The 16,779-nt window shown below is 32.5% G+C and overlaps 1 protein-coding gene across 3 annotated transcripts in view; it reads left to right on the forward strand.

Annotated features, from left to right (window-relative positions):
* Positions 1 to 16,779, forward strand: part of LOC118192557 (sodium-driven chloride bicarbonate exchanger-like) — a 263,168-nt gene that overhangs the window by 57,316 nt on the left and 189,073 nt on the right. For all 3 annotated transcript variants that reach the window (XM_085810939.1, XM_085810936.1, XM_085810937.1), the window contains exon 5: positions 16,423 to 16,583. In XM_085810939.1, the coding sequence (XP_085667065.1) occupies positions 16,423 to 16,583 (161 nt within the window). The remainder of the gene's footprint in view (positions 1 to 16,422; positions 16,584 to 16,779) is intronic.

A 16,779-nucleotide genomic window follows, 5' to 3' on the forward strand; every position in this document is an offset into this window, starting at 1 on the left:
TTCCCAGGACCTTTCCATTCAACTGCTAGTCTATTTGTTTTACTCTTTGATACAGCTAATACTAAATCTCCTTCAGAAAATTATCTTTTAATAGCTTTACGATTGTACCACGCTTTTCTTTTGGTTCGCATATACTGCATTTTATCTTTATTTTATCCCTTTGCATCTTTCTAACCGATTTATGAATTGAAAAACAACATTATTTCTTTTGTCTTCAGGATTCATCCAGTGTTCATATATAATAATGTTACAGGTGTTCTAAGATTTCGGCCATATACTAATTCTGCAGGTGTAAATCTGGTACTCCCTGCGTTATTGTTTTTAAAGCAAATAGAGCTGTGGGAACTTGCTCCTCCCACTCAGGGGCTGCTTCAATACATAACACTTTTAAAACTTGTTTGATTGTTTGTTTAAATGCTTCAACAGGGTTGCCTTGCAAATGGCATACTGAGTTTCTAGTTACTTTTATTCCAAATTTTTCTACAAATTCAACGGCTAGATTACTCATGGAGGAAGTACCTTGATTAGTTTGTATTTCTTTCAGGAAACCCATTCTACTAAATATTTGTAAAATGGCTTCAATTACTGACATTGTGCCAATATTAGGAACAGGTACAGCATCCGGATATTTTGAAGCTAAACAAATAGCTGTAATTAAATATCTATTGCCATTTGGTGTTATTGGTAAAGAGCCGCATGCGTCGAAGTTAATTTTTTAAAATACTTTTGCAATAATTGGTGCTAAAGTCAAAGGTGCTTTGGCTTTATCATTAAATTTTCCCACTCTTTGACATGGATCGCAAGTTTTAAATACTCCTCTATTTCTTCATAGAAATTAGGCCAGTAAAAGAATCTTATTAATCTGTCTTTAGTTTTGATGATGGCTATATGTCCAGATGTGCTATCATGACATAATGATTTAATTTGATCCCTATATTTTTCAGGAATAATAATTAATTCCCTTTCATTTCCGTATCTATCTATTTTCCTTTTCACCAACAACCAGTTTCCTTTTACTTTGAAATCATTTGTCTTGCTGAAATTTTCATTTTTAGTTTCGCTAAGCAATGAGGCTAGATCTCTGCTTTGATGTTGAGATTCAATTAATTCCTTAGAATTAACTTTAATTACTTTCTTAATTTCCATGACTTTCTCATCAGCTTGCAATAAAATATCTTTGTCACTTTCAATAAATGTCAGTTGTTCTAGTTTCTCCATTTCGGTGTCTTTACTTCGGTCTTCTTACGAGATCGTTTTACTTGAGATCGTGTCAAAACCATATTTATCTTTTCTAAATTTAAGAATGGTATTATCAATATTTCAAAAATTTTTTCACAAAAATTTTTTAATGAGGTGTAAATGATCCTTTGTTAGTTCTCTCAATTTGATTGGCAGAAAATTTCGGTTTTATTGTTTTTATCTTCGAACAACTGAGTAGTTTTGTTACCTAATACGTATCTGCCAGGATCATTTGTAACAGCAGCTGTGTTTGACTTTATATGACCAAATTCACAATTAATGTCAACTTCTGCTAACAGTAGGCACACTAAATGGTCATTTAAAACATATTGTACCTAGACATGCTCTCCAGTCATTTTTGCATTATCTATGTGTTTTCAAGAAATAACATCAACTATGGCTCCAGTGTCTCGAAGAATAGGCATTTCATACCCATTAACTAAACCATTAATTGTATATGTCTCTTATAAATCATCATTTGAAGATGCGCAATTTACTTTTTCATTTGATTTCAAGCGAGGACATTGAGGCTTAAATTGTTCGTATGACCCGCACTTGAAACAACATGGTCAATATCTTTTGTCAAATAAATTTTCTTGGTTCTTATTTTGGAACTTATTTCTTTATTAAACATCTACTCTTTGTCGGTGATATTTCTGGTATTTCAAATCATCCAACTAATCAGAATGCTTAAAATGAGGCAGATGCACTGACACTGTTATGGTAGAATGAGGCATTGTTTTTTTCACAAAAATTTTTTAATCAGGTGTAAATGATCCTTTGTTAGTTCTCTCAATTTGATTGGCAGAAAATTTTGGTTTTATTGTTTTTCTCAGATCTTCAAAATCTTCAATTTCCTTAACCATTTCCACTAGGTGAAATTATGGTTTGATCAACTAGTCTGAGATCTTTTAGCTGTTCAAAAGTTTTAATGTTCAATCCATTAAGCCATCCTTCTAAATGATTCTTTAATTCATGGTGAAAATCATGCCAAATACTTTCAGATGTTTGGTGTTTATTAAATATTTGTCGAAATTTTTCCGCACTCAATTTAAATTGTTGTAACAGTAAAGGTTTTTACATATTCATATTTTTTCATGTCCTCTTCTGGTTCTCTAGCAATAAGCTGAAAAATATCGGGAGGCAGCAATGAAATAAGTTGAGTCACTTGGTTTTCAACAGGTATATGAATAATTTTAGCTTGGCACTCAAATAACACCAGAAATAAACATATTTCATCATCTTTAGGATTAAAACATGGTATAACATCGTGAATTCTGATTTTCAAAGGTTGCTCAGGTAATTGTGTAGTTTCTACCAGCTGTGTTCTGAGTCATTGCTTCCAATTGAAGTTTCTGCAGCTCAAAGATTCTTAATTGGCTCTCTTTATTCTCGCTCTTTTATTTCTTCTCTCTTTTCTTGCTCTTCTCTTTCACATCCTCTTCCTCCTTTCCCCCCTCATTCTTCTCTAATTGCAGCCAGTAATTCTCAAGAGAATTCCTCATCATGACCAAGACTTTCAGTTATCAATTTATGTAACTGAGCAATCTTAAATTCAGGTCTCGCAAATAAACCTAACTCTTCTGCCAGTACTCTTAAATCCTGTTTTCTACTCTTAGCTAAGAATGGCATATTGAACTAATTATCTTTAACAGGCTTTCTTTTTAAAATTGAATCTTAAAAATCATACTTGTATTAAAAATATATATAAATTTTGGCGAGACTTACTTGTCAAATGCGAAATTCACTCAAACCAGTTAGAGAAAATTATTTAAACAACTTTGTCAATTCAGCTACAAAATAAAATACTATGTTGGGTTGATGTTTTAACTCGTTATTCACAAGCCTCATTGGCAATAAGTATAAAAACACCTTTTCCAGTTTGATAATACAATGGAATACCTACATTAGTTTGACGAATTCTACTATCTTTTGGGTCAGTCCATAAATTCGTGTGCATTTTTTGGTAAATTTTTAAATAATATAAAAAACACAATTTAACATTTTAATCAATTATGTATTTTCCTCCATTATCTGCAATGTCTTGCCATCTTACAGGCAGCTTTTTTATGCCATTGCTGTAGAAAGACTCTGGTTTTGATACAAAAAAAAACTTGAAAGTTCATTGTGTACATCCTGTTTTGAATTTAATTTTTTTCCCAGTAAAAAATTTTGTAAGGCACAAAATAAGTGAAAATCACTTGGGGCAATATCTGGGGAGTAAGCAGGATGTGGCAAAAGCTCCCAATTAAATTTCACTAATTTTTTGCAGCGTTGTTCGAGTCGTATGCAGTATAGCGTTATTTTGATGAAAGAACACTTTCTTCATGTTCACCAATCGTGGGCATTTTATTATCCGAGTTAATCATTTGATTTGGTTCTTACAGTTAAAAACGTCCTGAACAGGGTTCATCATCAATGCTGCTTTTTCCAACTTTAAATTTTTTAAACCATTTCTGGGTAATTTTTACTTTAATAGTGTGTTTCACCATGTACACTATTAATTTTTATCACTGCAAACCTGGCAGATTCACTAGATGAAAATAAAAAATGTAGCACAGCACGTTTGTCCTGATTATCTATATTCATCTTCTATGGGTACTAAAATGTGTTCGATATTTACGAAAGTTGGTGATGAACTGAATAGTGTGTTAGTCAAATGATGACAAGTTTCAGCAGGTTCAAAATTGTATTGTTTTAGTAAATGCATCATAGTGAATTCCACGCACACTCCTAATGCGCACGAACTTGTGGACTGAACTGATATCTCCACGCCTAACAATTTTTGCCAGTTTGGCAGTACAATAAAATCACACTACGTCAGTTTGATGTTACTACTTATTTACTCTGCACGTGATTAGCGACGTATTAAAAAACACAATTAGCAAGAATTTTTTTTTAAAATGTACAGTCAAAAGTCTTTAATCCAGACACGTCAGGACTTCGGCGATTCCGGATTATAGATCATCAGTTTAAATCTGGTAAGATAGCATGCAGAAATTATACAATTAAAAATATGAAATTGTAATTTATGAAATAAAGAGCAGTTGTGATCTAACAAGTATCAAAATTTACAAAAAAAAAAAAAAAAAAAAAAAAAAAAAAAAACTTTATTTTTTTTGTTTACTTTATTAAACATTTCTTTCAACACGCCCATACGTAAAGCATACATTACGCATAGTCAAAATTAAAAATTGCAACCACAAAACTATTTTATGCATATTCGTGATATTTATAATGACGAGGAAATTTATTTAAATCATATCGTAGTACATTGAGATGAAACACTACATTTAGTAAGGAATTATAAGCCGAATAAAATAAAAACCTCTGAAGATGAGGATAGTGCTGACAGATCAACCCCGCAGAGCAATGTGAAATTGATAAACAGATTTCGGAATAGTTAAAGAAACAAATTACATTTCTGTCACTTTCTTCATGCCTTTATCCATTTTTTGCAGCAGTTCCACTTTTGGGTTAATGGACATCGAAACATGCTTTCCCTTTGTAGATCCTTTGGCAGCTCCAGAATCGGAAATTCTATTTGGCATAATGGAAAGTTCAAGCTTACTTTTATAAAATTGCTCTAATAGTCTGCAAAAAATAATAAGCCGGATCCAACTCAAAGATTAAGGAACAACGCAATCTGCAACATTAACTGAAATAGATAATTAGATAATTTTAGCATAGCTTATACCGTTCATTATACATTAAACGCGCATGCGTATAGGTATTACGTGCATGCGTTAATGCATGCGCAGAAAGTTTTGTAGCTTTGAGGTCCAGATTATAGATCATTCTGGATTATGAACATCGGGATTAAAGACTTTTAACTGTATAAATACTGCGATGGATTGCACATATCAGTTATCAACATAAAAAATTCATCTAGTTTATCAGCAAAAAAGTTTATACAAATAACAATAAATAATAATTTTTAAATACTTCTTTACCATAAATATCAATTATAATTTGTGCCTAATATTTTAAGTATCAGTTATTTTAAACAAAAGCTTACACCATTCAAATATAATTCTGAAATGAAATACTAAAATTCAATAAACACTTTTTTATGAAAACCAAAAGTTAATCTTATCTTTGGAGATCACCAATATCCTATTCTGACAATTCTTTGCTCAGACACTAGTTACAGAAAGAGAGAAGACCTTTGAATGATCAACTTTAAAACAGCTGACTTCTGACATCCATTTCTCCTTGAAGTAAACAAACTCAGCAATTGGTACTCTGATTCAGTAGGAAACGAGTTAGGATTTAATTCATTAATGAAAGTGAACTTGTTATCATCAGCAACTTTCTGGGATTAGGAGACCAGCACCATCAAAATTAATAATTGCACTCCTAATTTCGAGTATCTTGGTGGAACCTGCAATTTTATGTAAGACTGTAATGTTTTTGAAGCAATATTTAACCCCTTTGCGCCGACTGCCACGTCTACGTGCCAGCAACGAACACACTCACCTCCCGGCCGACACGCAGGCGTGCCAGAGCAATTTCCCGTTTGTGCCAGTGTCCTAGAACGTTTTAGAAACTATAATTTCTGCCACAAGATGGCACTGTATGTCCATATGGTTTCAGATACATGTACTACATTAGACCTTCTACTCGAAATGAGAGAAGCATGACTCACATACACGTGTTTTTGAATATATAAACAAATGGGGAACTAAATGTTTCCGAACGGCGTGATTTATGACGTCTCTTTAACTCGCACTTTATTCGCACGTGGTAGTTGTTTATTATAAGTAGAAGTTTTATATGCGCTAAAGCGTTGAGTATTTCGGTTTGCAGTTCAGTTTTTAGAAAATAATTAGATCTTGTTAGATGTGAATTTTTTCTGATTTTACCTTTGCAATGTCGAAGCGTCGAAAATGTTTAACAGAGCATGAAATAGCAGAAATGATGCAAAATATTTCAGATATTGATTCTGAAATTCTGATATTCTGATATTGATTCTGAAAGATTAACTGAAAGACGTTTTCCAAAACTTTGTTCAGAAGAGACTGAAAAGAAAATGAGACGACGATGCTTCGTTTGTTCACATTCCCGGAAAAATCCTCCAAAATGGCAAATGAGTTATTACGAGTGCAAGGAATGTAACATAGGACTGTGTGTAGATCCCTGTTTTCAAATTTTTCATACGAAAAGAGAATTTTAAGTAATATATTTAGTTTTCAGATGTATAATGTTAAAAGCCATAAAATGGTGAGTAATTAAAATAAAATGTGTAAAATATGCATTTAAACAAGAAATAAGATAATTAAAGTATATATATAAAAATATCTATAAAGCATAAGCCGTTTAAATACTCTATAGAGCATTATTAAACAATGTGTTGATACTTCGGAAATTTTATGGATTTAGGTTTAGTAGCAAAAAAGCCCCCGGCCCTGGAGAGATGCTCGCGTAAGACACTGCCGGCCTCTGCGATAAGCGTGCGTTTTCGCTACCCGGCTCGAAGGGGTTAAAGAAATAAAAGATGAGCTTCATAATAAAACATAAATTTTATTCTCAGTTCATGGCAATAGATAATTTAAAATACAATTCTATCTGTTATAGCATCATGCTCCAGCTTATTATTACAATTTCTTTTTCTAAATACTTTTCATACATCTAAAAAACTGTAAACTTTCAGAATAATATTTTTAAAACATTTTCTGACGTTGCTCAGCAACAGTTACACAATACATATCCCGTTTTACCTTAGATATCATAAGAATTATGATGGAAAATGAGTATACAATCAATTATCCAATGAAAGACATCTCGTCACAACACAAACAGTTTAATATTACGATTCTATTTGCAAGTCTAATTAAGTGTTAGTTTTAGCTTTGACACCTCAAAGCAATACTCAGAACATAAATGGCATAAAATAATACTCATCAGTTTTTAAATACTCGTGAAAAACATCTCAAAAAATTCATTTTTCTCATTACTTAAAATGAAAAGTAAAACTATAGAACAAACTCAAAAGCGTAGATGTAAAAACTCAACTGTTGCCAATCGCGATTTACTAAATTACATCAAAATAAAGATAATAATCAGGTAGAGGTTCAACTTCGCAATACAAATATAGCATTACCACTCCAGTCTCAAGTACAATAACTAGATATATATTTGTTAAATAAGAAAATATTACAGTACTAATGCTGTATCACATGACCCTGTAAAGGTTTGGTACCAAAAGTTCAAAAGGAAGGACTATAACATTCAAGAAGCAGAGTTGAAAAGTGGGTTTACATCAACAACACAGGACGCCTATTCTATGATCACTGGATCTGTCTACAACTTGAGCGAACGATATTGACTAAAAAAAAACGGTATGGACAACCCATCACAACTTATCGGAGAAAGCCATTCTGTGGTCCTCAGTTGGTGGGTCCATTTGATTTTACTGAAAGGGGACAAGGCTTCAAGGAGCTTTAGACCAATCGCAGTACAGACGAGTGACGAAATTTATAGCACGCGCTGGCTGAAGTTCTAGAAATATTCTCCCATTATTTCACTAACTCACACGCTGCATTTGTAGTTTGAAAAAAATGGCACAAAACAGTATTATGACCAACACGCAGCAGAATATGCTGCTATGTTATCCGTTTTTTAAGGGGAAAGTTAACGCAGGAATTTAGGACTAAGAAATATAGAGTGATATGGGATACCATGAAAGCAACGGTAAATAGATAAGAGTAAATGAATTAAGCTTACTTCAAATCTTTTTAGAAATAAACAATTTTATTCATTTAAATTTATAATATGATTAACTTGCACTACAATCTAATTGCAAACTAAGGTTTTTTTTTTTTTTTTTTTTTTTTTTAATGCTTACATTTATCTGTTTTCACGCATTTTATTTTACAGTTAATATTAGAAAAATATTTCTTTAAGTAAGAAATTAGAAAGAAAATATTTCTTCTTTTTTTTTTTTTTTTTCCTTTTTCCATGAAAATTATTTCTTTCAGGAAAAGTTCATTCGCTATTGCAGTACGGCCGATTGCTGCTGCATTCAGCTATCACACACGCATCAAAATATTTTATTTTAAATAATTTATTTTATAATTAACATGAAAGAAAATATTTTTTCAATATAAAATATATACCAAAATTATACTAATCTATCCTGTATGTGTGATTAATTCGTATTGTAATTTTTGTCACACAATTACTAATACTTTTTTTTAATATTACATTGCTGTTGTTTTAATTTCTTATATGTATATATAAACTGCTTATTTAAAATATTCTTCCTCCTCAAAAGATTTTATTCTGTGAAAATAATTAAAAGATAGTAATATTATTTTCACAATGCAAGTACCAAAATAAAAATAATCAATGTACGACGTATATAGGAAATTGAGGAACAGGGTTTAAGATGAATCATTCTTTGACAAAACGTTTCTTTGACTTTTCGCGATAATTTAAACCCGGAATTTCGTGCTTTTTTTTTTTCCTCAAAATAATTAATCCATTAATTAAATTAGCGCGAAAAAATATTTTCTTTACCTTTACACAAAGCGATATTCGCTTTAATAATATTGTAACTAAATGCACTTAGATAATTTCATATAAGAAAATCTTTTATATTAATTCAGATTATTTTATAAATTTATCAGTGTTTTTTAAATATACTGAAGGTGATTTTTTTCCAGATTCGCACTGTTTCTTTAAATATTTTTCTGCAGTTGAAGTCCTTGTCAAACCAGCGTTTCGACACATTAAATAGAAAACTAATAATAATCAATATCTCTTTTACAATATATAAATGAGAACTCTGCTATGAACAGTATCTTTTTTTTTTTAAGTTTGCAAAGAAACAATGATTTTTTAATACTAATGGATTACAAAAGTATTATTCCATGAACAAAAAATAGAAAAAAAAAAAAAAAAAAAAAATTTCGTCTCTAGCACGCGAAACTATGTATTGGAAATTCTAAAGGTATGCCTCAGTCTTATAGCATTGTTACTTTATAGCATAATACAATATAATTATTGTATTATGCTATAAGCCAACCAGTGGCTGAGTGGTAGAGTCGCTGAACGTAGGTAGTTTGGTCCGAGGTTCGAATTCCACGAACGAGCGTTTTCGTGGCTTTACCCATATGTAATGTGTATACAAGCCAGTTTCCCTCAGAAGGTCCCCCCTTAGAAAGCAATTTTAAAGCGTAATAAAATTACACACACACACACACAAAAAAAAAAAAAAAATTGAAAGCTTTCAGATTTTATATTACTCCCAAAATTCCTTTTTTTTTTTTTTTTTTAAAATTTTTTGCGTGTTACCTTTATTTATTAAATATCATGTTCTTCGCATTTAAACCATAAAATTCAATTCAACAGCAAAATCATATAATTTAAAAAGAGCATATCTTTAGAATTTCTGATACATACGAGGGCTATCCAGAAAGTAGATTACGTTTTGGAATAAAAAAATAAACAAAGTATAGGAAACAAATTTTATTATATACAGATGAAAGCCACACTCAAATACTACTTTTCTACATAGTCACCATACAAATTAAGGCATTTATCGTAGCGATGTACGAGCTTGGAAATTCCTTCGTCGAAAAATTCGGCCGCCTGCGCCTTCAACCACTTCGTTACCTCTTCTTGCCTTCCATCTTGCACAAAACTTGTGGTAACCAAGCTTTTCGCTGATGATTTCGTGCAACAAACTTCGCGAAATTTGTGGAAAACTCAAAGAAAGTTCCGTTATTGTGAAATTTCGATTTTCACGGACTTTAGCATCGACTTTTTCGAGAAGTTCGGCGGTCACTATGCTGGGTCTCCCACTTCGATCTTCGTCGTGAACATTGGTTCGGCCATTTTGAAATCTTATGACCCACTGACGCACTCCACCTTCAGTGATAATGTTGTCCCCATACACTTCACGAAGCTGCCGATAGATTTCTATCGGTTTACAGTTTTTTGCAGTCAGAAACCTTATTACTGAGCGCACCTCGCGGGATTTTCAATTAACGCAGACATTTCAAACCGTCACAGTATCTGAACGGAGCACAGCACGAACCTCTCACTAGCACGGCTAGATGCAGACTGAGCTGCGCAACGCTCTGACCCCAAGATGGCCGCGCTAGCCCCGCCCCTAGCGGACACAGACGGAAACGTAATCTACTTCCTGGATGGCCCTCGTAGTTTCGCACACTAGAGATGAAAATGTTTTTTTCCTCTTTTTCTTTCCATACAATGTTGCCATTGCTCGCTTTGAAATCATTCAGTTTCTTAATCAAACACTCATAAATGCTTTACAAAATATGAAATAGATAATAAAACAAATTCCCAGTTCCAAATTTTGGCCTCCAAGATGCCTATATTAGAATGGAGGATTACATTATTCAAAATTTCATGTCTCTAGGTACCGTTGTTTTATCACAGTGCGAGAAACATTCATACATTTATGCAGATTTCTCATTATTTAATTTCTTTAAATATAATACAGTGCGATGATATTTAGTGGCAACGATTTGAAAAGTGAAATGCTACAAAATGGCAAAACGAAGTTAATAGCCCTTCTGAGCTAAAACTTATTTTTAAAAGTATCACACTAGTAGTAGTACTGCTACTGAAAAAATATTATAAAGCTATTTTATAGTTTTATAATTGTGCTTTAAATTTTTATTTTACAGTAGTGTGAATTCCGCGTAATAATGAACGACATTCCTTTTTGTGTACAGTATTGTTCGTAAGGTATTCAACTGTTAGATTTTAAAATAAATGTAATTCTTGCTGTACATAAATCGAGTAGAAGCTTATCGGATGTATATATGTGCTTAATAAACTTATTATCTTCTACATTTTTAAAGCATATAATTAAAATTTATATCTATAATTTCAGGAATAGTATAAATAACCTTTCTTTCAGTAGAAACTGCGTTCTTGTTTCCTGAATGTGGCTCCAAATACTCTATCAGTTCATCGCAAATTAAAATAACTATAAATTTTGGCAATCTGAAATACGCAATGAAAACATCTTCTGGTAGAGCAAAAGCATCAACATATTTTCTATAAATTCGCCACCGATTCAGAGATCTACGACCGTATTCTTCGTTTAAATATGAAAAAAATCAGCGGCAAAAACATATACAAAGCCATTGTCTATTTAGTATGCCAACTGCACAACCCTGGTTGACCACACGGCAACACTTTTTTGCACGCTTTCTACAACTTCCGTACTCAGAGAATATAGGATGCCGGGCAGACCTGTTTTTCACTAGCAGCAACATCTGGCAGCCCACAACATGCTGTCGACTCTCGTAGCGTAGAATAATCGTCCAGGGCAGAAAGGGAGGTTGGTTTGTGCACGGTGAGCATGTTGATAAAGTCACACAGTGCAGTTTGACTAATAAAAAGTTGTATGTGTGATTGCCATGGTATTATTCAGAAAGAGTGCCTGGAAAAAGGTAAAACCCTTGACAATAGGGTGTACAGTGAGATGCTTGTCTGTGCTGACGCTGTTATCAAGGAAAAATGTCGAACTGAGTTCTGGCACAAAAAGGTAATGTTCCATCAAGATAATGCAAGACAACATGTGTCTGCATTCACCAGTTGGACTTTGTACGAACTCCAATGGGATCTTTTTCTTTTTCCGGACTCACCATATAGCCCCAACATCACTCCTTCAGACTTCTACCTTTTTTCACACCTGCAGTCACATCTTGCTGGTGCTAGATTCCATTTTGCAAAGGTTGTCCAAAATGAGGTTGATCTGTTTTTGGACTCGCATCCGCCAAGTTTCTGGGCCAAGTGCTTTGAAAAACTACCAGAACGTTGGCAGAAAATCAGATTTGGGTGATGATTACTACCTGCACTAAAGGTACTGCTTTATTTTTTTTTTAAACTTTATTAAGAACTTTTTTTGGCGAAAAAGTTTTATTACAACCAGATATTTCTTAGCTGAATTTTGTCAATAAGCACTGCATTCATTGAAATGGATTTTAGAACTTGGTAAGCAGATTTATATGTAGTCATCATGCTACATCTTTTTTGGCCTGACTTAAAATGATCAAATGTTTTCCCCTGTATTTTATGTGACAGATAAAATTGCGAAGTCTTTTCTAAAAGAAAAAGATGCTTTTTATGTACCTTTAAAACTCAAAATTACATTTCTCTGAAATATTATGCCCACTAATAATTAAATTTGCTTCCATTCCAAAGCATATTTGAGTGTATTTGTAGAATCATCAAGTAGGTTTATTTTGGTGCAGAACACCTGAAAATTCAATGAGCCCTTGCCAGGGTTCAATTTCCAAATTTGCCTCCAATTACAGCATGATTGCATGTGTTGACCAAGAAGAAAATTCCTTATATTCTTCTCCACTTAAAAGTCAACTGGGGAGGAGGAGTCCCATTTATCAAATCCAGATGGTGACAAATTATTGTCGACTACATTTTTATGCAGGTATTGCTTATAGACTCATTAAGTTTATTTCAGTGCAAGAAACAAAGAATTAATTTTCATTGGGATTCTAACGTTAGACCTCTCAGTACTAGCCAGACATGTTTCCAATTTCAACATGAGGACATGGGGTAAGAAAAAAAAAATTTCTTACATATTAAGTAGCTGAGTTTAATAGATGTCAAAATGTGCATTGCAAATTGTGATATCATTTCTGAATTAATCTAACTAGATAATAACTAATTTAATAATTAAACTCTAATGGGACAAAAGAAGATGAAAAGTATTTTATTCACCAGGTGATAAAGTGTGTTTCAATTTACATCCCATTAGTAATGCAAAAAACAAAAAGACTTCAAAGTTCATACCAAAGCATGCCGGTTCATGCTTGGTTATGACACAGAAATCGCCTACTTGTGTCAATTCAAACCTTTATAAACCATCAGAACCCTTAGGGATGTACCGTGCTAACACCTTTCAAAGATACGTGTACTTCTCCCATTGTTCTGCTCAGAAAAAGAGGTCAAATGCCAGAAGTTACATTTCCATACTAATCAAGAACTTGAGTGCTTCAAAGAGAGGTCCCCTTGCCGAGGAAACCCAAAAAAAAAAAAAAACCTGAGATTAGAGACAGTATCACCAGAGCTCCCAAATCTTCCACTTTTGTCTTCTTGCTAGGACGATGATGGAGCCAGAGGAAGAGTTTGTAACCAATCCTTCAATATAAACTCTGCTGTTAATATAAATTACAGTAGACTCACACTAGCAACGAGGGTGCCCTCTGGTGAGTAGCCGAAGAAAGACTTCAGTGAAGGCCAAGTGATAAGCCTGTTAGGTTGTATCAGACTCTTGCTCTGTAATATTCTTAAAATTATATCTGATGTCAGTGGGTAAGTTAAACATGTTAATAAATTATTTTTACACTATAAAGGACTCTTTTATGACCCCATCCAACACGACCCCCCATATATATTTTTTGTTCTTCTCTCTTTATATGCATATATATATTAATATTAATCATCTCTTAATTCTTTTTAACAGACAACTATAACAACAGTGCTCTGTTGCCAAGACAACCAACTTTTCTTAGTATTAACTAAATACAGTTAACAAATATGTAACATCTCCATTCAGAGTTTGTACAGTTCTTTAAAGTCTGTAGGGTTTTTTAAATGATATTTTGTTGTTAAAAGTCCTTAAAATTTCAGAAAAAATTTACAAACCATCCTTTATTTTTCTCATTTAACATTTCCATATCTTTTATGGGTACAACTCTGTTAGAGCGGCATGTTGAAAATGTGCCAACAACCGCACCAGATATCTTGGGTCGAAAATTTAACATTTGAAATATCGTGGCTCGAGATTTCTAGTTTTCCTTTTAAATATTGTCATTGTTTTTTTTTTTTTTTTTCTCCCATATTTCACCATTTTTTTTTAATATGATGGATTACACAATTTGGCAGTTGCCTAATGACGAAGAAGTTGTCATAAGATTCTTTCAGGATAAAGGAATAATTAATAACAACAGACTTTGTTCTCAGACTCATCCAATAAAGTTAACTTTTGATTCAGACAAAGCTCCTATATGGCGTTATTATGTATGTTCTTGCTGAAAAAAAAGAAAAAAAAATTAGTGAGAACCAAAATATGGTTTGAAGGCTCGCATCTTACTTTCCTCAATGCCATTTGTTTCATCTATCTGTGATATGAAGAATTGATGTCAATTGATTTTTGCGAATTTCAATTAGAAATGAGCCATATATGACAGTAGATTGGAATAACTACTTGAGGGAGGTATGTGCAAATAGTTTGATGTAAAAGAATTAAACTTTGTGGAACCAGCAAAATTGTAGAAATATACGAAAGTCTTTTTACAAGAAGGAAAAACAACATTAAACGTGTTCTTCCAGAGCAATGGGTATTCGGGGGTTTATGCCAGGTAAGCAAAGAATGTTTTCTGGTCGCCGTTCCTGATTGTTGTGCTATAACATTGATGGCTGCCATTCAAGAAAACATCACGAGTGGCACCATTATATTTTATATATAAAAGAATATAAGCTAGAACTAACAAATGCTATGAACATTTCACCATGAATCACAGCTATAATATTGTAGACCCTGAAACTGCATGCCATATCCAAACTGTGTAGTGATTGTAGGGCAGTACTAAATGGGGAAATAAATGTCAAAGAAGCACTGCTCTCCACCATTTAGAATCTATGTGGTGTCGACGATATTCAAAAACTAAAAATTTTTCTGCAATATTGAATGATATTCATAATTTTATGTCACCTGCTTAGATTGTATTTCTTTTTATTTTGATATTTTTTATTTATGTATAGAATTTAAGTTACAGAATTGTTTTAAAAAATTACTTTCTTTGAGAATTAAGAGATTTTTAAAAAATTTACTTTTTACAGAATTAATTTTTTGTATTCTTTTGAATTCTATTATTATTTTATAATTTAATACTTGGCAAGAATTGGAGGCAAAAAAAAAAAGTGGCGCTTTTTTAACTGATGCCGCTCTAATTGAACAGTCACTTTTTCATAACTGCCATTCGAAGTGGAAATTGACATGTCAAAATTTGAACTTCATAAAACTTCTACTTCCACTCACTGTTATCTAAAATTTTTCCTGGGGTCATATGCACAAGCACCATTATGTGTGCTTGATTTATTTGTATTTCAAGTTGATCTATTTCTATTATTTGCAGTTTGTAAGCCTCGTGTGATACTTTGTAGAGCATGAGGAATTTTTTGGCTTTTAATTAAAGAAAAAAAGCACTGAACAAATTTTATTATTTAAAGCAGCTTTAATTTAGAAATTAAACAATGAAATATGAAGATTGTTGAGATAAAAAGACTGATCAGGAAAGGATACTTAGAAAAAGAATATTTCACCCTAATTTTTTGTTGAAAAATGAAACAATATACATGTCAAATATTTGATAAGCAATAGGAATAGATCCTATTTTTTGTCATATATGTCAATGCTGCAAACAGCCAGAAATCCATCCACACACCTTCTGTCTGCAAGAAAAGAAGTAAAATAATCTAGTAACCTTGACCTGAAAAAAAGGAAAGCAATTGTCGTCACTCTTAATTGGATCTTCATCACACCTACGGGGGGGGGGGACTAGCTGATTAACTTGGCAAGTGTATACTGGCAATACGACATTGCCTTATTGAAAAAATCAGACATCCGCAAGTCTCTGCAGCATATAGGTAGCATATGTAGAGTGATTTAGAATTTTCTGAGATAAAAAAAAGCAAATTTTGTTATGGAATATGTGTTCCATGATGGAACACATATTTCCCATGTGAATCTTGAATAAAATGCATCATTACAGAAATGTGGAACTTAATATCATACATTTATCTGTGAGCTGCTGAAAAATGTAGGAAATGTAGTAGGTACTCAAAGTAAAAGTGTTCTGCAGGTACAAATTGTCATTTCCTGTGTAAGTTTTGAGTGAAATTTATCCAGGAACCTCCCCCTCCCCCCTTTTTTTATAAATGGAAGTATTTGAGATTCAGTTTTTCATTCATGATGAGTTTTAGTAAACTGAAGACAAAACTTATATTAAATGATTTTTTAAATTAAACTTTTTGTGCTTGAATTTCCAAATCTTTCTCTGTTTCTTTTTTAATGTATTTTTATTTGTCTTTAAACTCCTATTTTTTATACTGTGTTTGTAAGATTTGTTAGTATTTTATTAATTGTATGTATATATATTGTTATTGAATTTATAGTTGGATAAAATTTGAAGAAGATGTAGAAGAAGGTGGTAATCGCTGGTCTAAGCCTCATGTTGCCACAGTGTCTTTACATTCGCTTTTTGAACTTAGGAGCTGTATATTAAATGGAACCATTGTATTAGATATGGATGCTTATAGTCTTGAAGAAATTGCAGGTAAAGATTGCTCATCTTTATTATGGTCATTCATTCAAAAATTTGGAAGAATATCTGTTTAGTACAATTTTGATATGGTATCACGTGATATAAAACAATCATTCATCACGGATTACTTTGGGGTTAGCATATAAAAGAGAATCTATATAAAGAGTTCTCCATTACTAACGATGGTTGATGATGGAGAATCCAATGC

This window comes from Stegodyphus dumicola, chromosome 2, assembly GCF_044657685.1.
Source record: "Stegodyphus dumicola isolate Sdum_Otavi_A_Nest chromosome 2, ASM4465768v1".
NCBI classification, from domain to species: domain Eukaryota; kingdom Metazoa; phylum Arthropoda; class Arachnida; order Araneae; family Eresidae; genus Stegodyphus; species Stegodyphus dumicola.